Genomic DNA, 22,727 nt, shown 5'->3' with positions numbered 1-22,727 from the left:
CATCCAGTTGGAAACAGAAATAATAAAAATCCAAGGCACTGCAAAAAAATAAGCAGGACTTTTTACACTGAAAGGCCTTCATATAAATAGGTAAGAAAATATTTATTTGTTTAAAGAGGAATCTCAACCCCAGCTCTGTCAAAGAGACCGACTCTGTTCTGTCCGTAACTGCATGTTATCGCTTAATAAAATGTCCACAGAAAGAAGTATCCATCTTCAAAATAGAGGAGAAAAAAAAACTTCCCAGAGCAAGAAATTAGGAATTTCAGCATCGAAACACAGCGGTCCGGCTCCCCGCCTCCCGCATCGCAGAGTTAAGCGCTCAGAAAAAACCTGGGGTGACATTCAGCATCTCGGCAGGTTGTTCATCTGGATTCTCCAGGCAGGATGTCTCCAGGAGGATGCTCCCCGCTGAGGGAAGGATCTATCCAGCCCAAATATGCGAGGAGAAAGCAGAGAAGGCTCTGCTGCTTAAACCTTTAGTGAAAATTACCTTAATTGGGGCAGTGCTGCAAGCAAGAGTCCTCCTGCTCTAAGTGCACGCTCGCCCTCTCGTTATTAAGGAGAGGCGATGAAGCTGATGGCGTTGGTTTTTTTTGCGAAAGGAGATGCCTCAAAAGTTTCCTGTGATCCAGGTAGAAAATAAAATGCCCCCAAGGCAGAGGGCACTGGTGTGGAGTGTTTTAAGGCACGTGTCATTTTACTCTCTGGCACTTATTTCAGCATTTCGATGCCGGGTGGGATTTAAGGGCAGGAGCGGGGTGTCCTGAAGCCCCTGCTTTGGTCCTGAAGGAATCACAGTGATCCCAGCACCCGCGCGGGGAAGAGCAGACAATGGGCTGGGGTCAGAACTGAACCCAGCCTGCGTTCGCCTGAGTTTGGTTAGAAGCTGACCTGGAAGGAGAGAAAAAGGGGGGGAAAAAGTGGTTTTAGACACTGAAAGGGACTGCAGCACGCAGGGAGGGAGCTAGACAGCTGCCAGGGGGTCCTCCAGGGTCACCCCAAAACTCTCCTGCTGCACAGAGCGGCCCCGAGCAGCGGGGGAAGACGGGGCATGGTGCTGGTGCTGGGAGGATGAGGAAGGCAGCGCCCACAGACCTGCACCGAACTCGGGGAATTTGCAACGCGTGCCATCAGCACCACTTTTAAATCCCAAACAGGGGTCTGGATGGAGCCGCACCCCCAACCCAGTGGGGGTTTTTCAGCAAAACAAGTAGGACTTGGATCACCCACGTCACCCACAAACCCCACATGGCCTCACCCTGAAGCTTTGGCAAAGTCTCCCCAGACGTCTCCAGCAACGGCAGAGGGAGCAGCAGCAGGCTGCGGCCAGGACAAGAGGGAGTCTGTCAACAGCCAGGAAAGTCAGCAAGAGAGAAAACAAACACCAGGAGTTATTTCCCACTTATTCCCAGATTCCCCACACTGTTTTTCCAACTTGGATGGATAAAACAGAGTCTAAAGAGCTTTACAGTCGTCGCTGTATGAGCACGGACCTGTGATGGGGGTGCCCGGGAGCTGGGTGGGCTTGGGGAGCGAAGATGGCTGCTCTCCAGAAGGAAAAACTGGAGCGGAAGATTTTCCTCCAGGAGGTGGTGGGAGCAAGCTCAGGCCCCCAGGCCCCACGGGACGTGGTCGGGTGTTCCCTGTTGCTCCTTCTTTTTTCTTCATGTTCTGAAAGAAAGAAGGAAATGGGAGTGATATCACATTTAAATCCAGAGCCAGAGCATGATTCCTCCCAGCCACGGGTCACACAAATCCAGATTGCTTTAATCTGGGGAAAAAAAACACCACTGCTGTGCTGTGACGTCCCACTGCTGGTGCAGCAAAAGGGGTCACACTAAGGATATTTTTACCTGCAAATCCCCACCACGAACCCAGAGACACAGCTCAGTAACTGGGAACTGTAATACAACCCCTCTGCAAATCACTGCGTGCATGTTATCATGAAAGGCTTCCTTCTACATGGGGATTTTGGGAAGAAGCCACTGCTTCCTCTTGTGCCACCCAAGGGAAAGGCCAGGAATGGACTGAGCTGGAAAAGCCCCTCACCGCAATGTTGAGTTTGATGGTTTGCCCCTCCTTAAAGCCCAGATCCAGTTTTGGTCCCTGCTCAGGGTTCTCGGCCTGCCTGGCCAGCTCGCTCTGCTGCCTCACCCATCTGCAGGAAGTAAATAAGCAGAAAAGGACACATCAACGACAAGCCTGAGGCTCTCTGGGACAAATCCTGCCCAAGATCATCCCCTCTGCCTGGCAGCAGCTCTTTAAAAGTGCTGGATGTGATCCGCGAGACCTTGCCTGCCAGAGCAAAGTGCTACAGGCAGCACCAAGGGAACCAGAGGCACAGCCCACCCTGCCCTAAAACCCCACTGCCTGCCAGGAGCTGGAGCAGCACCCCAGTTCCTCACGAGCAGTCCCTTACTGGTGGCACAGGAGAAAAGGAATTTGGGAATCTGCCCGATTTTGGACTGGGAAGCCTAGTCTGTGACCCTGCTAATAGACTGGGAAATATCTGAGAGAGGGAGAGCTGCCTGCAGAAAGGCTGCACAGACGAACAGGCATTTCCCCCTCTTTACACCACGCTTGCTGGCTCAAGCGTGACAGGAGCTCACCGCTTCCTCTCCCCCACCATTTCTGGTGGACATCTGCAAATGAAAAAAACAAATCAAACTGAGAGGACACAGGGAGAGGCACGAACTCACTTAAAATGGTCTTGCAGAGCCACGTTGAAATCAAAAGCATCCCCTCGGTCGACAAAGCCAACTCCAATAAAAGCACGGCGGCCTGGGGAAGGAAGAGTAAGGGCTGGGATCGCAAAGCAGAGGAGGAGGAGGGATGGGACATACCACCCCGCACAGCCTCATGCCTGCTGCCTCCTTCAACTGGAGCTGGGACTCCAGAGATTGAGATATGGGACTAGAAACAGTTTTAGTCTGTTGGTTGCACATATAGGCTTAGTAAAAGCAGCTTTTAAATTAATACAAGCAAGTCAAAGCAGAAGCTGACATCACAGCGATGATCCTGTGTACAGAGGTGTCTTCACACTAACGCTGAGCAATGAAATTAAACTGGTTTTATTCCTGGTGAAGGACAGAGCGCAGCCAGCGTGCGGGAGCAAAATAATTCATCCCTTTGCCATCATACGCAGGGAACATTTAGCCTTTGAGAGCCAGAATCCTTCATAAATAAGAGCAGCAAGGGCACTGAAGACTTTCCTGAGGCCTTCCCCAAACCCATGCCCCGCGTCTCACGACACACCATTGCCATCTTCAATCCGGATGACAAAGTATCTGCTGGAGTCTGTCACGCTCTCCACAGCAATGCCAGGGAACTGTTCCACCGGTGCTTGAGCAAAAAGCTCACCTGAAAAAGAGAAACAGGAGCAGGTTAACACCAGGGCACAGCACCTCTATGCCATCTTCATCCAAACAAAGAGGTACGAAGCCATCGTCTTCCCTCCTCCCTACCCGAGGTCTTGTCCTCCAGCTTAATGAACGCAGTCTTGCCCTTGGCTGTGATCCGCAGCCTGCCACTCCACGCCGGCTGGTCCAGCTGCCACTCTGCAGCTCTGGAGAAAGAGGAAACAGCAACAGCTGTCTGAGCTGCCTCTCACAGCCCAGACACCACCAACAACCTATTGTAATGCCTCTACAATGCATCGCAGAGGCTGTCTGCTGGACCCTCCTTGTTAACAGTACCAAAGCAGAGCAAGCGGGAGCCCTCTTGCACCCCTGCCCACTGCAGAAGGAGGCAGGTTTATCACGACATCTCTCGTTTCACCCCCAAAACAGCTGGCCCCCTGCAAAACCAGGCGTCAGGTCCCAGCGGGGACCAGGCACCAATTGCACAAGAGGTTTCGCTTCCCTTTCTGCAGGATCTCCAGCTCCAAAGCGGTTTCTCAGAGGTGCTGAGCTGCGTTAGCTACAGCCTGGCACGTCAGCAAATCTGAGGACTGACGGGAGAGGAGCCCCAAAACACAGGGGGGCACAGATCCCTGGCTGGGGGGCAGAGATGCTTTATGAGGTGCAGGGCTCGCCGCCCCATAGCGAGGGGCAGGTCCCACGCACCTTATGGAGAGGGGACCCCCCCATCGAGGCAGCAAACCCCGCGCACCCCATGACAGGAGGCGCAGACACCCCACGGGAGGGAGGGGGCAGCCGCCTCGTATAGGCCGAGGGAGGGCAGCAGCCCCCCACAGCGGGAAGGGCCCCCCGGAGAGGCGCAGCCCCCACCTGTAGCCGCGGTTAGAGGTCCGCGGTGGCACCCGGTAGACATGCACCGCCGGCTTCACGCACAGCACCGCCTCGTAGTCCTCCGGCTCCGCTGCCATGGCCGCCATCGCGGCGGAACTCCGCCCGCCCCCACTCTGGCCCGCCGCCCCGAAGGTGCGGCCCCGCCCCTTTCCCCAGGCGGGGCGGCTGCGAGCGGGGCGCCCCCTGGCGGCCGGGAGGCGCCGCTGCAGGGAGGCGGAGGGGAACTGGTCCCACTGAGCTGCTGCGACCGGGAACCACTACGCGGCCGCACGGCGCCCGGCTGCGGCCAGCCCCCAGTCCGGCCCCGTCAGGGCGCGCTGCCAGCCGGGCATGCTGCTGCAGCACCTTTCCTCCCTGCTGAACAACTGCGGCACCAAACATCTTTTTTTCCATGAATTCCCATTAAAAAAAAAATATTAAAAATTAAGAATTAAAAGGGGGTGATGGCCTGCGGCAGCTGCCAGTGCACTCCAACCCCTTCTCACCTTGGCTGGAGACACCCCGATGGCCTCTGCCCACCTCCTCCAGCAGTTCTTTAGCACAATGTCCAAGCTGGGAGGCCAGCACATCCCAACAAAATAAATAATTAAAAATAACTTAACAAGCAGCACAAGCACAGCTCACACCTGGGTCTGGAAGCCCCATCTTCCCCCCAGGCACTGCCCCTTCCCCCTCTCCTCGGACCACATCTCCCCAGCAATTCTAAAAATGGGGTAAAAATTCCCCTTTTTGGGTTAGGAGTGGCCGATTACAGCCAAATGCTCCCAGATTTTACCTTCCTGATGAATTTTTAAGCATCTACTCACGCTGGGAGCCTAAGCTGCTACTGAAACATCCCTCTTGCAGCAGCCCCTATGAGAGACGGGGATAAAAGACAGAAAAGAAGAAAAAAAAAAAAAAGTCGTTAAAAGTTTAAAGACATTTATTTAAAATACAATTTATAAAACGTTTTCTTTTCGGCGCACGTTTTGGGGTGAAAACACGCAGTACCGTGCTTATCCTCCACCTTCCCGGGATGAAGTGGCTTCCCGCAGGAACGCCGCCAAGCCCTGCCCGCGGGCGGGACGTATCCTGGTCACCGGGATGGAGGAGCCGGGAGATTTCGGTGCCGGAGGAGATTTTGGTGCCGGAGGAGATTTCAGTGCCGGAGACAGAGATTCCGGTGCCAGAGGAGGTGGCAACTTTATCACTGGCCAGCTACACCAGGAATCAGATGGATTTGGGGGTGTTTTGGCTATTAAAAGCTATTTTTAGTAATAATTAAGGAAAGGCGCGGTGACTACACTTATTGCTGACGTCCTTCTCCCCTCCCACTCCCCTTCGGGGACTCATCCCACACCAGCCTGCAGGGGGGGGATAAATATGGGACACACACACCCCACCCCACCCCCAAAAAATAAAGCACCGGCAGTCGGGGATGCCTGGGGGATGTCTGCTTGCCCCCACCTCACCACCATCTTCGGTGCTTTAATCAGCTAATTAATGCTCTAGCGGATTCTTTTTATACACAGGTAGTTTTATTTTACCGGTATATTTTTTTTAAACTGTATTTCCACACATGTCCTTTTCTACGGTCGCTTCCCTTTGTGTAGAAGATGTCAAGATTTGCTCGTTTACCCTTGAACCTACTGAGCACAAAGCGGCAGGGAAGGCTGCACCTGTACAGAATAATCCGCTGAGAACCAGAAATGGTTTTCTAGGTACCGTCCCCTCCAAGAAGAGCATTTAGTGTTCATCTAATCCCTCAATTTTAAGTGATATTAAGGTAGGTCAGCTTCATCCAGGGGGAAACATCAGCGTTCTTGTGGAGCACCAGCCTCCCTGTCCTCTTCCTGGGAGCTGGAGGAGGAAAGTCCCTTCCCTGAAGCCTCGCAGGGAGCCAGCTGCCGCCAGGAAGACGGAGAAATCATCCGAACTTTAACCAGTGCCGTCTTCCTTCCTGATGTCTGCAATTTCGGGAGGCAAACGCAGCTTGTACCGTGACTGAGAGATCAATGGGAGCCTTCGCTCCACCACGCCACTCTGCTTCGGACCCTCGGGACATCCCGCTGGCCACTGTAGCGCCAGCCACTCGACGAACGCAGGCCATATGGAGCACAGATCCTCGCCACCTACTTGTTTCACGGACTGGAGGGCGCTGGCTATTCTCCTCCTCGCGACAGAGCCCTAATTCTTCACCACCTGGCTCTCTCTGCTGCAAAAAATGGCTGGGCAGCAGGCATTTTCATGGGATCGGTCTACATTCCCTTCTCCCCAAATACAAAAAGAACAAAAAAAAATAAAACCGATGTATTTTAAGCTTTTCTTCAAAGCCAGCAGAAAATACTAGCCAAGCTTTAACAGGTGCAAGACGTAAACTAGGTCGTCAGACTCCGCCAGCTCCCAAGGCAATCTGAAAGACCGGGTATCCCAGAGTTCACTTTCACGTGCTGATGGCAGTAGAAATAAGAGAACAAGAAGCAAGAGCTTGCCAAACCCGAGCCATTAAAGTCGCAGAAATTCATTGAAACTCCTTTTCAAACACTTAACTACCTCTCTCAATAAAAACAAATGGTTAAAATCCTTCCCATGCACTCCGTTGATCTGATATACAGAAAACAAAACAGAAAAGAAAAATAAAACAGATCCTTTGAAAAAGAACTTGCTCTTTAAGTGATGAGGACAACATGCGTGTCTGGGGAGCTTCCCATACTCTTTTTTTTTTCCTTAAATGCCAGGTTATGAGTACAACAAACATTATTGCTGGCGCTGGCTTCAACCCAAGTGGCACACACACAACTCCCTGCACCCGTCCGAGTCCTTGATACCCCCCCTCACTGTCCCCCTTCCCATTTGCAGCGACTTGGGGACAGCCCTTCTGGGTTTGCCAGTCACAGTGGGTGGAGAGGGGAGGTCACAGTGCGTGGGGTTGAAGGTCACAGTGGGCAGAGCAAAGGGGATCACAGTGCAAATAAACCAGGTAGTTCCCTTTGCTCAAGTCCGTTTGTCCGCCACGGCAGTGCGACCCGTGGCGGCGGACCCTGCCTTCCGCAGCAGCATCTCTCGCCCGCGTTTATCTGCGTTGTTTGAAGCCTTGTGAGCCATCGGGACCCAGCGGCTGCCTGATCACATTATTGGGCTGTCTGGAGTCTTCCGGCTGGGAGATCCTTGTCAGCCTGCAAGGAGAAAGGAGATCAGAGACGGAGGCAACGTGGCTGCGTAACGCTGTACACCTTCAACAAATAACCCCGCCCCTGCCTCGGTGGGAAGTCACTGCCATGGGACAAGCATCACATGTTGCTCCCTGGGACAGGGACCACCACCAAAAATCAAACCAGCCCTTCATTTCTTTCCGAAGAGCGGCCAAGACCCATGCTGCAAATAAAAGGGTGAACATGGTGCCTTCAAATAATGCACATTCATTTAAGAGTGCTTATGCCCAACTCTCCCAGCCGCACGTGGCATCTCCCTTAAGTCCAAACCCTCAGAAAAGACGAGGGTACGTCCTGCCAGGATAACTCTGATTGTCTGCACTCCTCTATATACCACAGCATACTCATCCAAAGGTCTAAGATAACCTTTACGGCCTTAGCAGGCACTTGCAGTTCCCTCAGCTCCCACATATTTGAGATTTAAGATGCCTTGCTTGCTAACAAAGCACTCCTTTCTCCCTGCTGGCCTCACTTTACCCTTCAAGGAGCTCACCCCACTCCTTCTGATAGGAGGGAGTTTGCGAGGAGCACAGGCAAAGCTGCCATGGCGCAAAAGGCTGCTCTGACCTGTCTAGAATGGGTTTCTCCTGCTCTTCTTCGGGGCTCGCGCTGCCCAATATTCGTTTCCTGGCTTCCGCGTACTCTGCCTCCCTCTGTGCCAAGGATTTCACGGGGAAGGCTGGTCTGCTGGCAGAGTTGGGATTGCTAAGCACACCGTTGGTCGTCGGCCTCTTCAAGATGCGGATCTGCGGGGGAGGACCTGCAGGAAGGCTGTCGTCCTGAATCACGATCGGCACTTTAGGAGGAGATTTTGACTTTCTACTGTTTTAAAAGAAAAACATTTGGTTGGTACTTGTTTTCTACAGCAAGCATGTTTTTCACTCTGCGTGTGAATTCCTCCCAGTCAGATGTCATTCCTGTGATTAAGAGGCAGCCTGTAATAATTAAAGACCTTGTTATATTTATAACCCTAAACTAGAGCTGCAGGCAGGTTTGCAGGAGATCAGCTCAATAAGGGAAGGAAAAAATCAATCCCTGCTGCATTCAACATCTTTAAACTCAACCAAAGGAAAGGGAAGCAGACACTGGACAAAAGTTTTAGCGCTTCTACTCAAAGATATGGGTATAAGCACCTTGATTCCATTCCCTGCAGGTATTTTTAGGGCTCCTCTTGCCAGGATACTCGGCCTTTGGCTCCAACCCTGCCATTTCACTCCTCCAAGCCAGCCTTGGCCCCCACCTTCACTATTTGAATTTTTTTTTATGGTCCCTTCTCTGTGCAGAATTCCCAGAGAAGTAATACCATGACTCTAAGTGGCCTACTAAGAATCAAAGGAGGGGGGGGGGGGGTAAAGCCAACAAGAAAAAGACTTGTCAGAAGTGATTAGAAATATTTCTGCTAGAAGATGGCAACAAACACAACCCGGCCCCAACCCAAAGTAAGCAGGAAAAGAGTCTTATTGATGCAAGACACAGCAAGCCAATTCAGGGCCACGAGTTGGGATTACCTGACTCACCCATTTCTTCCTTTGAGTGACTTTTTCTTAAATGGCTTCCCCATAGCTGTAGCTACATCCAGTCTGGGAGACCCGGCTCTGAAATAAAATCACTCTCAAGAAGCTTTCTGCTAGCCTGCTACGGATCGAAAGGGCCATCTAGTGGCATGATTACAGAGATTCCCTATTTCTCAACTCTAACCCAGTGCTCCCTGGCTCAGTTTGAAGCTGTTTCCCCACTGTCCCTGCTCCCCAGGCCTTCAAATGTCCAAGGGCATCTCAGGAAATAAGGTTTTTTGTGTTGGTTTTTTTTTTTTTTTAACCGACCCGTGCAGCATCATTACCTTTCCTTCTGCGTGATCTTCAGCTTCTTTTCCAACCGTCTGTCTATTTCCTAGAAAGGAAGGAGATAAAAATAAAAACCTGAAGGCTCGTCTTGGAGACTGGAGTTCGAGCCTGTCTGCGCACACATTTAATTTCACTCTTCCATACAGCAATACTATAAAGGAGGCAGAGAGAGTGTGTGCCTTCATCAGAGGATGACTTGCAAATCAAGAGGCAGAGAAAAACAAAGCCACTACATATATTCTATTGCAGCCATTAATACACCTACAGCAGGCTGTGAATTCTGCATGTCAAGGTGAGAGGGCAGCTGAGAGGCACTCATCTTTCATTTTAAGGACTTCGGCTGGCAAAAAAGCTCTGTTAAGGGTAAAAATTCACAGGAATACACAGCAAGGTATCCCCAGATCTGAGCAGGAACTGGTGCCAAACCTCTCAGGCAGAGAAACAGCACCAGCAGCCAGGCAGGGCGATCCGCATCAGACTACATGCTTGGTTTCAGCAGGGCAGCTCAGCCCCGAAGCCTGCAGCCGTTTGGAGGACTAGCCGGCAGGTCTGCATTCCTGCTGCTTGCTGCAATCACCCTCCTTCAAAAAAAGTCCCTGCCCTGCCCGACATGCACCCAAGGACTCGCCAGAGCAGAGCCTTATTGCGCTTCTCCTTCCCTTTGCAACATAGCTGCAGAGTCATCAATCAGCAGAAAGATGTATTAATCACCCCTGAATGCCAACAGAGCGTGGCTTTAAAGCATGTCAACTTCTGACCAAAGCTTGCATCTACCTTAGCAAAGGTGTTATGTTTTGCAATCGGAGCAATTATGCAGAGAAATCTTGCTAAACAGAAAAATAAAGCCAGCTTTCAGGCCCAGTCTTGCTTTAGATAACCTTCCCCGACCTCGCTGACATCTTTAGATTCTCACAACTGCTGATGCTATTAAAAGAGCCTCCGAAACAGCAGTGTTTTATTTAATCATCAACGAAGAGGAAAAAACCCCTACCTGACAGTGTCCTAGTTTCGCCAGCCGATAACTGGCAATACTGAAGGAAATTCCAATCTTCTGGCAGAACACAGCTGCTCTACTTTTCAGGACAGTTTGCTTAACTATGCTAAAAGCTCGCTGCCAGTGAGGCCTACCCTGCCGTCAAAAACCGCAGCAGGCACAGCCCAGTGAAGAAACTGGTTTGCACAGTAATTCTCCAATGCCCCAATAAGCAGGGAATGAACACAAGTCGCTACAAGATGCCAAACCATGGTGTTTGCTCTTGGTCACGCAGCTACACAGGCCAACAGTCCATGGTAGGCTCCATCTAGAAGGGAACAGTTACAAACTGTATTTTTGATGACAAAAGGTGGGTGGGGGGTTGAATTTCCTACCAAGCTCTGTAATGGGAGGCGACGGGTGATTTGTAAGAACAAAAGCAGCCAAGGGCTTCACATGGCACTGAGCTGAAGACCAGGTCACAGCTAGAGCCTCCCATAGAGGGCAAACACACCTGCGCTTTCCTTCCTCTTCAAGAGGACTGGGAGGAAAATCCCATCCCAATGCTGCTCTGGAAGACAGAGAAAAATGTGCATCAGCCGCCTCCTACCCACAAAGGCAGAGGAATGTTCAGCCGGGAACTGGCAGCAGGGAAACGGATATCCCAGCAAGGACGGAGATGTAGAGCGGCCGGCAGCAAACAATGAAAGTCAGGTTAAGGGGAAGGGGTTAGCTCATCTGCTTGCACTACGCCTCAAGAGGTTATATCCTCCTATAGAAGAGTCTTTAAAACACTTTTTCAAACCGAAATAGTTAACCGCACCTCCTCGAGGCCTCTTGGAAGTGGTAGATGGGAAGGAAGCTTCCTTAAATATCCCTTATTAAGTACTTCAGTGCATGGGGGAGAGGGATGACAGGAGGACAGGGTGGAGGGTGGGGAAAGCATGCTCAAGAGCATCTCAACTCATTTAACTTGGCGTTCGGCGCTGTGTGGTGACTACGAAGCCAGCTGCGAGTCAGAACCGCAGCACTGAACTACTCAACTAGGGCAGACAAGCTCGACGGCCCACAGCGAGGACCATGGGGCACAAAAGTATGACAAGCCACGTGGCAGCCACAAGGAAAGCCCCATTCTCATCTCACCTCTCTCCACCCTGGCAGAGGAGAGATGACTTTGACAAAAGCCACGTTTCTACATTCCTGGTGGCTTTGCAGGTCAGTCCTGGGGCTAAAGTCGCAGTCCATACCTAGGACTATGAGATCCTGTAATTGGAAAGCGTCAGTTTGACCTCAGCATCTGAAAAACACGCTGATTAACACGACTGTCACACTGTCTCCGAGCGCTGCTGGACAGCTCTTGACGCCCTCACACACGCCAGACTTCCTCTGACTGCATCCTCTGACACCAGAACCTGCAGCTTCCCTTACCAGAAAAAAAATCCATAGTTCTTCCATTTGCTTAACACATGCAAACTTATTCCAAGGAATCCTTCAAAACCTGCCATCACAACACCCCTCCCCAGACGAGCCCTTTAGAGTCTCAGTTGCACTCCTTCCTACACCCGTACAGACCGTTTCTTGCAAAATATTTGGTACTTTGGTCTCTCATCCCTCTGTAACTGCCAGTCCTCACTAAGTGAACGTGCACAGCCTTGGTTCACAAGCCACCACATGCAGGCTCAACAGTTGCTCTGAGCCTGGGGAGCTCCTCACCAAGGAGCAAAGTAACAGGGCAGCTAAAATATCCTCCAAGTTCTAACACCAGCGACTGTTAGAACCACTATGTACTCTGCAAAACAAGAGGCTTCCTTCCACACGTAGAAATCCTGGCAGAATAATATAAAACAATCATCCCCACCAAATACACACGTATCACTCTCACCCCATCCAAACGTCTTACATGATCCTCGTAATCTCCAGCACTGCTGAGGGGATTCCAGCTGCCTCCAGACATGCACTGAACTCTTGGGTAGAAAAAGGTCTTCCTTTGTTTTCAAAGCAGACAGCTAGTGTAAAAAAAGCAGCTCCCCACCTCACACACACCTCCTGATGCGTTAGAAGTTGTCGTGTTTTCTTTTCAACTCACGGACTGACCCTGTCTTTTCTCAGCAGAAGTCACAGCACTGCAAACTCAGTGTTCGATGCTACTGTGTTTGGAATTGTAGGTATGGAAGCGTTTGAACAAGGATAGCATTGCCAGATCGAATGGGCAGCCCTTAAACGCCCTGCAAAACCAACTCAAGACGTTAGCAGCCTAACACAGTTAGCAGTTCGTGGTGGGAATCACGCTGCACGAATTTACAAGCTTGAGAAGCACAAACACCTCAATATGGCTTAATTCTTAATAAAATCAAATCCCGGCCGCAGCTCTGCACAGATCTGTTCGTCTGCTGATGCCATTCCCCTTCCACTGCTATGCCACATTGTCACCGAGCTGTGTGGGTAACGAGATAAAATTAGGACCTGACTTACAGGGCAAGTGCCAGGAGCACTACAACAACCCAAAGGCACGAGCTCACAGGAGAGGCAATTAGACTTGGCATTCAAGGACATCACACTGCACGTCCCCAGTAGCCGGGCAGGTCGCACCATACAAACCGCAGTTATTAATCTTCTTAGGAGGCTCTCCCTAGCTTTCATTTCCCAAACAAACTTATCTATATAATCAAAATCTAAGTCTCCTTTACATCCCTGTTCAAAACACCCTCCCCAAAGAGTACTAAAGAATCTCAACAAACTATTTTTAGTGCTATTATGTCTAGATACTAAAAAGGACCCAGACAAACAGCATGAAGAAGACACTGTTCTTTGACATTTAAGCCGCATTTGTGGATGAGGACGTAATGGAAACTAAACTCCAGCCCCATCATAGCCATCCTTCCTGCCCTTTCACCCTGAGAAAAACAGCAATGCATGAAAGGATCAATAAAATGCCCCTTGGAAAGCAGTTAGACACCAAGACACAAACCTGCTGCTTGGATGTGACACTCCTATGGTCTGTCATCCTAAATAAGTACCCCGCCAATATAGCTGATGCTTTTGCGATGTTACTGGCGAGCTGACGGTGGATACTCCCCCCCCCGCCCCCCCAACACTCCAGAAATGTGCCCTTAAGGAAGAGATGCCCCTGCAGAGGCTGGGTCCTACAGATCACGGTTTCACATGGGGTCTAGGCACATTCCCAAGTAAACCCAGTTCTCCAGCGTGCTGCAAAGCAGAGAGAGGCCCGAGTCAGCCCTAGCTGTTGTCTAAAGAACTTTGTGGGAATAACTGTACTGTGTCAGACACGTATAAAGAATTACCCTTCCCATCATTGCCAGCAAAGCCTCTCTAAATAGACTAAACAACAGCAGCTCCAAGCTCTGCTGATACAGGGGAAAGGAACAAGATAACTGCTGGCTATTTTTTATTTCAAGTTTAGTGAGTAACCACAACTGAATGTTAGAAGGAAGGCAAAGGCTTGGGCTTCATATAAACCCCTCACTCTCAGAGGGTATCTCCCCCTTTCCTCCAAAATTAGGTTACTTTGCAGAAATTGAGCAAAGATACCTACAGGCCCTCCTGCCAGAGCACAGGACAGTCACTGATAAAGGAAGCTGTGCTCCCTTAGATATTTGATAACATTTCAAATATGCAGCTCTAGAAAACCATTAACCACGTTCTTTGATGTATTTACTGGAGTTTACTCCCAAACACAACCTTCTACCCTTGCTCATCGAAATAATGTGGAAGATCAGACCCAGAAAGGGGGGGATTTAGGCTAGAGTTGCATCCTCCCACATCAACACTAAAAACAAAGCCTCATCTGCTTTTATTAAAAGCACCATCAGATACTCTGGCATTTTCTAAAGGACAGGAGATAAACTTCAAGGCCTGGTTAATGTTCTCTTCTTTAGGAAAAAAAAAAAAAAAGGTTTTAACATCTGAGGTTACCAAAGCTGTTAATGGGTACCCAACAACTTCCAGCTGCAGATATCAGACTCACTACTTCATCGAAAACACAGCCAAGTAAGAGCAGAACTAGATAATTCTAAGGTACCTCCAAGCTGACTTCTCATTAGCTACCTATTTCTTTCCTCTGAAGATAAATTAATCTTCTATTAATTACTGAAACATTCCAATTCCTGAGGCTATTGGGAATCAGACTGCTTCATTAATTAATTCTCCAAGTTACTCTTCTTACTTCAGATCCTGGCAGTGGACTGTACCCAAGGAAGCCACAGATGCTTTTAAGCTGTGCTGGCATTTACATCCTCCATAGGTAGATAATGCTTCTCGGCAGCTAGGATATTGGGAAACAAGACATGAGAGTATTTTTGGGAACAAGCCTGGCAGGCACCACACGGTATTCCCAGCATGGACGTGTTCTGGGCCACGGGAAAGCTTTTGAGAGGGCTGCAGTTCCTTCTCCCTCCCTACCCTTTGCACCTCCTGGGGTGGGCATGTTGCACAGATGCTCCTCAGAGATCCAGATTGGGAATATATTTACATCCCTTATCAACCTAGAAAAAAAAAAAAAAGACAACCAGCGGCTAAACCCTAGCAAAAGCCCTCTGCATGCTTTTCCACAAAGGCATCGGAACATCTCTTAATCTAGAGGATCACCTTTACCTTCTGCAGCCAGGTCCCTGCCCAGGGTCGATCAGCCCACCCAGCTGCTCAAGGTCTGTGACAGCAGGTATGAAACAGCGACCGCTCGAGTGACCCAGGCAGGGCCACACAGGATTTGCTGCGATATCCCAAACCCAATACTCACTTCACGGTATTAAGGTACCTGTTCATTCCCAACCTACAAACACCACCCTTCTTATCAAACAAACTGCCTCCACCTAAGCAATGCTGAGCAGCAGGAACAAAATCTTGCCAGATTCAAGATTTTTTTGACCAACGACAAACACTTAAAGCAAATATTCAGCAGAAGTTTTACAAAAATCATTTTGATCCGTGAAGCCAAAACCCATCCTCACAGCCATGACATCAAAAATCCGTGGTTATCCTCCCAGGTTTCCTCCAGGGTACAGTTGCTGCACACCAAAACCCTGTTAATTTGTCCTCTGATCACACAAGTAGTTGGCAGACCGGAGGTCACAGTATTACACTCCAAAATATTTCCCTTTTGACTTCTCTGTACTTCGATCATATTTAGCAACTCAAAGCAACGCTAGCCAAAACCTTTATAACCAGGGAATGCGCTGCCTTTGCTGGAGGGTGAAATTCACGGTGGGCAGCCCTCTGCCACTCACACAGACCAATTTAAAGCCAACAGAAATGAGGTTTCTTTGCAAACCTCCGGTGAATGGTCCCCACCAAGTGCCACAACCCAAGCAGCTGGCAATCCCCATCCCCACACACAAAGGACAAAGTTCAGTCACGCACATTCGGCTGCTCACATCCTCCCCAAGCAGCCTGTAATCAGATGATCCAGGGGGCTGTCTCTCTCTCTCTGGTCGCAATCAGTGAAGCAAGGCACAGTCTCACCAAGGGACCTAGACTCTGGACTGTGGCAGTTTTAAGTACTGCCAGGGAGGTTGTAGGCAGCAGCTGGGAGCTAACTGCCCTGCAAACTGTCCCTCAGCAAACTGAAGTGGAAAAAAAAAAGATACAGAAGATAATTTTTTATTTTTTGGTAAGCTTTTTGGGGTTGCCAGACTAATATTTTATCTGCACAGACTCTGACTTTAAATAAGTTATGAGTTAAGAAGACCCTGATATACTCAAATACTAGTTAGTGGAGGAATAAGCAATCAATCCAGCTGAAGAGTGCCAATTCCAGGCTGAGGATTACCTGCAACCTTGGACACGGGGCTTCCACTCCAGTTTTGGAGCCCAGATTCCCACTTGACATTTAATTATTAGTTTAACCAGGTAAATGGACTCAGGTGTCACAAACAGACCTCTCATTTGCGATCTCCCTCTTCCCTAAAGCCAGCTAGGCCACGCAAAAGAAAAACAAGCCAGGCATTAAGTCATATTAGTGTTTACTAACCCAGACTGGGTCTTTGAAGCCTGGCGCTTCAACCCTTATTCGTAACTCGGACAACTCATTCATGCTTTACACGCTGGTTTTCCATCCGTAACTCGACAACAAGCAAAACCTCCCCATTTCACTGACATTTTGAAGACCTCTTAGATCTAACAGCGATCTAGAGGCCTCACCAAATTCTGCTGCACCAGCATTAACACCCCTGTGCCTGCAGGACCCCTGGGATCAGTGAAGCTGCTGGAGTAGAGGGAAGCTGCTTGGCCTGTGGTGATTCAGCAGGGTGGCACATACCCAGGGAGCTGCTCCTTTTTCAGGCAAGCACTGGGTAATTCTGATGACACAGAAGACTAAAAGACAAACAGAAGCCATGTTAAAGACTGGGGCGGGGGGGGGGGGAACCCAAAACCTGAGGATCAGTTTTACAGCTACTTGATGGACCAAACCAAAGTAGATCTGTGTCAGGTTTTCAGGGGGGGTTCCCTCAGCCTATGAGATTGGAGCGCTGCCTGTTTTGGAAGGCAGATGGGCAAGAGATAAACGAGGTAAATTGTAACTAGGAGGCCACAGCATCTCTGCTCAGCCTGGAACTGCCTCTTGCTGAGAGCCACCTTCTTTAAGGCCTCAAGTAAAAGCTTGCAGCCTAACACCAAAACTACACACACAAAAAAAGACCAGCACTAAAAATCTGATGTACTTTCTGTCCTAAGGAATACCACCTGGGTGGAACATTAAAAAATTACATGCCGAGAAGCAGGCCATGAATCCCCGAAGCCCACCACGGAACTCCTGCTACATGTCTACTGTTCCTCAGAGATGTGCTGTAAATAATACTATATACAGTTGATAAAAGGAATAAATAGCAAATCAGGTTAGGAGAAGAATATGTGTTTAAAGCTGCTCCTTGGTGTCTCTTTGTTTTATTGCATATTTCTCTTGAGCACTGACAATGACTGTCACATCTTGAGCCCTTACATTGTGTTCTGTCTTGTTCCGCCTCGGATTCACACCAAATAAAAGTCAAAAGATGATAAAGGAAATTCCTTAAGACAAAAAAAAAAACCCAACACCCTGTGATGACAGGACCAGGCCAACTTATATGCCTTTCCCGTACATCATTTTTCCTCTTGCACCGTCAATAGAAGATCCGCTTCACCCAGGCAGTTCCCAGGCTCCCCTGCCCAAAGACTGCAGCGGGGTTTTGGGCACAGAGAGCAGCAGGTGCACCTGCAATCTCCTTCAACTGCCAACAAACAAGTCACTCATGGTGACTGCTCTGCAGCAGTGCCTCTTCCTGCCTTCTGTTCCTCTTTTCTCAACCTGCCTACCTCTAGTAGCTTTGATTTCTGTAGCAGCACGGACAGCCTACAGTCTCCAACTGCACCAGCATCCCTTTGGACCATGAAAAACTGAAGACAAGAGGAGGTTGGGCTCTCCCCTGCTCCATCCCACTTATTTTGCTTCCTGCAGCCACCAGCAGCAGCAGCAGGTCTCCTTCCTGCCAGGCAGGGTTTGAAAATGACCTTTCTAAACCATGACAGATGCCAAAAGGCATCTCCTGTCTCTTATCTTACGTAAGAAGAGCTCCTGCCGCAGACAGCTTGCTTTTCTTGTTGCTTCAACTGCATCCAAAACCCCAACAACTGCAAAAGCAGTTGCAAGCATTGCAGCAGCTCCTCAAGAAATCTCTCTGCTCAGCAGCACAAGCACCACAGAGTTTACGAACACAAATTCCCAGCAGTTTGTACTGGAAAAGGATGTGAGAAAGGACAGGCAACAGATTACCCCTTCTAAGGGCTTTAGCAGAACACCTAAAAGGTACAAGCTGAAAGGACAAAGAAGACAGACAACCAGTGGCTGGGATTTGAGCACCCCTACAATTTTAAATCATTACTCAAGGCTACAGCTATCATCAGCTCCCGCAACACAAGCTATGTCCCTTCATGGAATGATTTAACAAGTGCCGGAATTAACCCCACCGCCCAGCACGAGGCTTCCTATGACTGCAGTCTCACGGCATTGGCAAGAGGAGAGTGCGAGCGCTTTGCTTACGCTGCCTGCCTGCCGCTGGCATCTCTCACACCGCTTGGCAAGGGCATTGAGTTACAGGCTCTATTTTGCTACCCTTTTTCTGGCCAGCTGTAACCCAATCTCCTGACCAGAATCAAATTCAGTCTTCTCACCAAGTCATTGTTGTGAAGTCCTTCTGCCCTCTGATCGTTAACGAGCCCACTGAACTTATTAAAACAGGAGTCTGCCTGGCAGAGATGGTTTCCTTTCTCTCGTCGCACTGTTGTGAATACCCCGCAGATCACCCGCCCACACTCCTGCTAAAATAATAATTTTATTTTGCAAGCGTAGCGCACACACAAGTGCTTTGGAGTCTCTCAGCATGAGAGACGTGATGAAAACTTCGGCTATTGAGCTGCCTATTAAAAGCAGGCGAGAACTTCAACTGCAACACTGGAAGCTGCACTAGGCCCCACTATGACTCTCCACGTTTTGTCCTAACCAAAGAGCACGTTCACCTCGAGCGAGGGGGAGAAAGGGCTTTTGATGTGAACCCCCAGCTCTGCCAGAACACCCCGTGAGACACAGCCCACCCGCCCCTCCCCCCAGGCCCTGCGAGGGTTAACGTGATGCTAGGGAGGCACGTTTTGTGGGAACCCCTCTGAAGAGGGAACAAGCTACCCGCCATCCTCCCAGCACCCACAACACGCTCCTCGGCAGCAGGAGCTTTATTCCGGGCTCGGCTGCGACCCGCACCGACCAGCCGCTGCCGCCCTGCCCGCAGCCCCACAAGGCCGGGCAGAGAGAGAGGTGGGTCTGGCAACCAAATGTAAACCGGCGGCAGAAGGACGGGCAGGGAGCGGATCCCTGCGGCAGCCCCGGCACCGGGGGATGAAGAAGAGGCGAGAGGGAGGGGCTGGGGCCGGGCTGCAGCCCCCCGCGGCGAGCGAAGCCGCGGTCACTTTAAGAGGCCTAGCAGGCACTGCGTGCCCTCCGCGCCCCAGCGCCTCCTCCAGCGCCGCCGCACCGCCTCCCCCTCTCCCCCCGCTACCTCCCACCCGCCCGCACCGCCCCGAGCAGCCGCCCTCACCCCGCTGTCGGCCGCCTCCTCCCAGCTCTCGGCGACCTCCTCATCTTCCATTTTAATTCCCCTCCGCCGCCGCCGCCGTCAGCCCGCGCCCCGCGCATGCGCCGCCACCGCCTACCGGGCCGCGCGCCTGCGCCCCGCAGGGCAGGGGCGGGCACAGCGCACGCGCGGCGGGCGGCCGCGCGCCACCACGTGCGGCAGGGCGGGGAGGGCGGCTCACCCGCGCCCCCTGGCGGCCGGGAGGACCGAGGGCGGGGACGGGGTACGGGCACACGCGTGTGAGTGGCGCTTGAACGCCCACGCCGAGCCAAACGCTCGAACAGCTCGGCGATTTTGGGGTGTTTTGCCTTAATTGAGAGCCAAAGTAACTGACCGGGATTTTACTAAATGTTGTTCGTTAACCACTCACCACAGCGTCCCTCGTGCAGGCACTGAGGTGTCCGTGTGTCCTTCCATCACCCCAGTTACACAAACTAATCCCTCCCCTACTCTAAAATCTCGTAAGGATAACCCAGTCCAGCTCCAGCCTTTAAAAATAGCTAGATTACCCCCCAAAAACCCTAATTTATTACGTTCACCTCATTTGTAACCGTGACACTTACCATACCAGTGTATTACTTTGAGCTCTGAGTGATACAAAGGTATCCAGGGTGAGGGTGGGATTTAAATTTTGCTGTCTGCAAAATTAAATGGCCCTTCCAGTGTCCTAAAAAATCCAAGCATTTGGACAGGTAGTTACAGAAACTGCCCTTAAAATTTCCCCCAAGCACCCCACCCGAGAGCTGCAGTTTGCCGGCAGATGGCGATCAGCTTCTTAAAAAAAACTTAACACAAATAAAACCCTTTTAAAAAAATCCTGACACAAACGCAGTGGTTTGCCCTGGCCCCTTCCCCAGGTCTCCCTCTCTTCTGCCAAGCTCAAAATCTGGGCAGGGAACTGCCGGACACCCTCACAGCTGAGTTTTGGGGGGGTTGTTTATTGAAAGAACTGCTAGTGGGGTTTTGCTGGGCATATAGCATTGGAGGTAGGTGGGTTATAGTCTCGAATTTCAACTTTTTTGGTACCCCAGAGGGGCTGGAGATGGCATCTCCCCTCCCTGGGAGAGATGCAGGGCTCATGGGAATGGTGCAGGTGGCAGGAAAGGGTGCAGCAGCCTTAGGCTGTTCCTACCCATCCTCTGGGATTTTTCCAGAAGGAAACAGGAACCATGTTTTCAAGCAGCCAGTGCTCGGTATTGTTGGCTCAATTTGTAGCCTATTTAATGTCCCAGCAGTGTTATTCATGGATGTTTCTCTACATTCTGCTGGTTTCACCCATACCATAAGAAATCCCAATCAATCCCATTCCCAGCCATGGTACCCATTTGACACTGAGCATCCTACCAAAATGCGCGCATATGTTTTGGGAATGTGATCTTAATAATTGTATACATGGACCCAGGTGAACACTGGGTTACTTATGTGCATGTGGACACATTCCACATCTCCTTTGAGGTAATCCCAGCCTCCACAAGGCATTTGGGGCATCCAATTCAGCAGGGCATGTATCCAGAATGCTGAGCAGCAACCTCTGTGGTAGATGCAGGTCTGTAGAAGACAGAGAGGATGGCAGCGCCTTCCTTTACCCCTTTCCCAGAGGAATAACGCCACCCCACAACTCAGCAGCATGACCACATGTCAAAACACAGACCTATCACGTCCAGACATACGTACCCCCACATGGAAGGGCTCCAGTGGCACTGAGGGCTCCCTCCTTCCCTCACTTCTGTGGTGAAACAGGCACCTACTGTCCTTCAGGCACATGGACCGCCCCCCTCTCCCTTCTGGGACATTCCCGACTCGCCTCCTGCCTGAGGAGATGGCCAGGCCCTGGGAGAGAGGCAGCAATGTGGCTGGCCTACAGCAGGTAGCCCTGACCCTGTGGGTCCCCAGGCCCCGGCTGTGCCTCCCCAGGGAGCAGCTGAAGAGGGGAGCTCGCAAAGGGGCAAGGCGTGAGGTGAAGGGCGGCGGGTGAGGCCTGCGAGGCAGCTAGGAAGGAGAGGAAGCCGCCCTGCCACCTTCTCCGCAGAGCCGACCTTCCCAACATGGCGGCCTCGCTCGCCCGTCCCTTCCAACATGGCGGCGGGACGGCGCGCGTGCCCTTAGCGAGGCCCTTCAAACATGGCGGCCAGAGTCCGCCCCGATGCTATGGCGGGCGGAACCGACCTTCCCATCATGGCGCCCCCGCCACGTGACCCCGCCTCCCCGCCCCCTCCGCTGTCATGTGACGCGGGCCCGGCCCGCGCCTGCGCAGTGCGCTCTCCGCCGCGGCCGGAGCGGCGGTGGCGGCAGAGGGGAGGGGAGGGAAGATGGCGGCGCCGGTTCGAGCCGTCACCCGGGCGACGCGGCGGCCCCGGCGTCTGCAGCCCTGAGGGCCTGGCCTAGCTGCGGCGGGCGGTGGCCGGCGGCAGGTGAGCGGCCCCGCGGTGCGGCTCCCTGGGGCGGGGGGCGGGGGGAGCCCCGGTGGGTAGCGTCCCTTCCCTGGGGAGCGGGGCGGCGGCGGCGGGCCCGGCCCGCCGGGCCCCTCAGGCCCCTCAGGGCGGGACAGGCCTCGCCTGGAGGAGGGCACCCATTTGGAGCCTTGAGGGTGGGGCTGAGCCCCTCTTTGCCTCTTATCTCTTGGGGGGGGGAGGGGCTGGTATTGAGGGCAGAGCCACCGGGGTGTTGTACCACCCCCACCCCCCGAGGGCTCGGCCCTGTGAGGGGGAAGGCCCCTTCCCGCGGTGGGCACCAGCAGCCCCGGGGGGGACAAGGTGAAGGCAGCCCCGGGGGTCTTTCTCAGTGTTGGGGGTGGGCAAAACCTGCCCCCCTCCAGCCCCCCATAAAGAAAAACAAACAATCAAAAACCCCACCAGGTTTCCCCCCAAAAATCAGGGTTGGCGTTGGGCAGCCCCAAGGTGCTGGCTGGCAGGGCTGGGGGCTGCTGTGGGCTGCGGCTGCCTCAAAGGCTCATCTATGTAAAAACAAAGCTGAGGCTTATTCTCCAGTTATTCTCCAAATAACTCCCTGTCTTGACTCGCTTCCACGTTGGTTCATGGCAGGCTGCTCGCCTTATAGTGTATCTCTATTTGTTTTGGTCCTGAAAGCATTGTGTTCAATCGGCAGCAGTGGCCAGCTCAGTATTTATCAGCCCAACAGGGTTTGGGGTTTTATTCCCCATTGTCTTCACTGCTAATTCCTTGTCGGTGATTTGAAAATGGTTTTATTTATTATTATTTTCTTGTCACAACGGGGCTGGGCTGAGCAGACACTGCAGGGGCTTGTCTCGATGCACGGGTCTCGCTCAGGAGAATTACCTCATGCTGCCTGCAAGATGCTGCCCAAACCTCTCTGGGGTGAAGTGTCTCGCT

The 22,727-nt window shown here is 51.6% G+C and overlaps 3 protein-coding genes across 10 annotated transcripts in view; 1 reads left to right on the top strand and 2 right to left on the bottom strand.

Annotated features, from left to right (window-relative positions):
• Positions 1-83: 83 nt before the first annotated feature.
• Positions 84-4,390, bottom strand: NECAP2 (NECAP endocytosis associated 2). Its single transcript, XM_055704476.1, has 8 exons — positions 4,233-4,390; positions 3,468-3,568; positions 3,259-3,363; positions 2,703-2,784; positions 2,053-2,161; positions 1,497-1,674; positions 1,262-1,346; positions 84-894 (listed from the first exon to the last, which is right to left on the bottom strand). Exons 1-8 carry the CDS (start codon positions 4,337-4,339, stop codon positions 846-848), a joined length of 816 nt encoding a protein of 271 aa, XP_055560451.1. The 5' UTR covers positions 4,340-4,390; the 3' UTR covers positions 84-845.
• Positions 4,391-5,157: 767 nt separating this feature from the next.
• Positions 5,158-21,156, bottom strand: SZRD1 (SUZ RNA binding domain containing 1). 7 transcript variants are annotated; one of them, XM_055704477.1, is made up of 5 exons: positions 19,342-19,475; positions 9,285-9,334; positions 8,962-9,039; positions 8,012-8,266; positions 5,158-7,408 (listed from the first exon to the last, which is right to left on the bottom strand). In XM_055704477.1, the coding sequence occupies exons 1-5, from the start codon at positions 19,390-19,392 to the stop codon at positions 7,306-7,308; spliced, it is 537 nt and encodes a 178-aa protein (XP_055560452.1). In that variant the 5' UTR covers positions 19,393-19,475; the 3' UTR covers positions 5,158-7,305. The 7 variants fall into 7 exon arrangements, with proteins under 7 accessions (XP_055560452.1, XP_027659203.2, XP_027659204.2 ...); XM_027803402.2 differs by lacking the exon at positions 19,342-19,475 and adding an exon at positions 14,445-14,671; XM_027803403.2 differs by lacking the exons at positions 8,962-9,039; positions 19,342-19,475 and adding an exon at positions 21,052-21,156.
• Positions 21,157-21,649: 493 nt separating this feature from the next.
• Positions 21,650-22,727, top strand: part of FBXO42 (F-box protein 42) — a 48,247-nt gene continuing 47,169 nt past the window's right edge. Inside the window, exon 1 of one of the 2 annotated variants that reach the window (XM_055705441.1) lies at positions 21,650-21,788. The gene's annotated coding sequence lies outside the window, so the exon portion shown is untranslated. The remainder of the gene's footprint in view (positions 21,789-22,727) is intronic. The other variant, XM_055705440.1, reaches the window with a different exon arrangement.

The sequence above is a fragment of the Falco cherrug genome, chromosome 3 (genome assembly GCF_023634085.1).
Source record: "Falco cherrug isolate bFalChe1 chromosome 3, bFalChe1.pri, whole genome shotgun sequence".
NCBI classification, from domain to species: domain Eukaryota; kingdom Metazoa; phylum Chordata; class Aves; order Falconiformes; family Falconidae; genus Falco; species Falco cherrug.
This window is presented reverse-complemented; position numbering and strand designations above follow the sequence as displayed.

Excerpts from the sequence above, each read along its gene's own strand:
- NECAP2 (XM_055704476.1), bottom strand. The coding sequence starts at position 4,339 with ATGGCGGCCATGGCAGCGGAGCCGGAGGACTACGAGGCGGTGCTGTGC. Across the intron at positions 2,785-3,258 it reads CCGGATTGAAGATGGCAATG|GCCGCCGTGCTTTTATTGGA; the intron begins GTGTGTCGTGAG and ends TTCCTTCCCCAG. Across the intron at positions 1,347-1,496 it reads CCCGGGCACCCCCATCACAG|ACTCCCTCTTGTCCTGGCCG; the intron begins GTCCGTGCTCAT and ends GGCTGTTGACAG.
- SZRD1 (XM_027803402.2), bottom strand. The coding sequence starts at position 14,507 with ATGCCAGCACAGCTTAAAAGCATCTGTGGCTTCCTTGGGTACAGTCCA. Across the intron at positions 9,040-9,284 it reads AAGATCACGCAGAAGGAAAG|AGCCGGGTCTCCCAGACTGG; the intron begins GTAATGATGCTG and ends ATTTTATTTCAG. Across the intron at positions 8,267-8,961 it reads TCACTCAAAGGAAGAAATGG|TAGAAAGTCAAAATCTCCTC; the intron begins GTGAGTCAGGTA and ends CTTTTAAAACAG.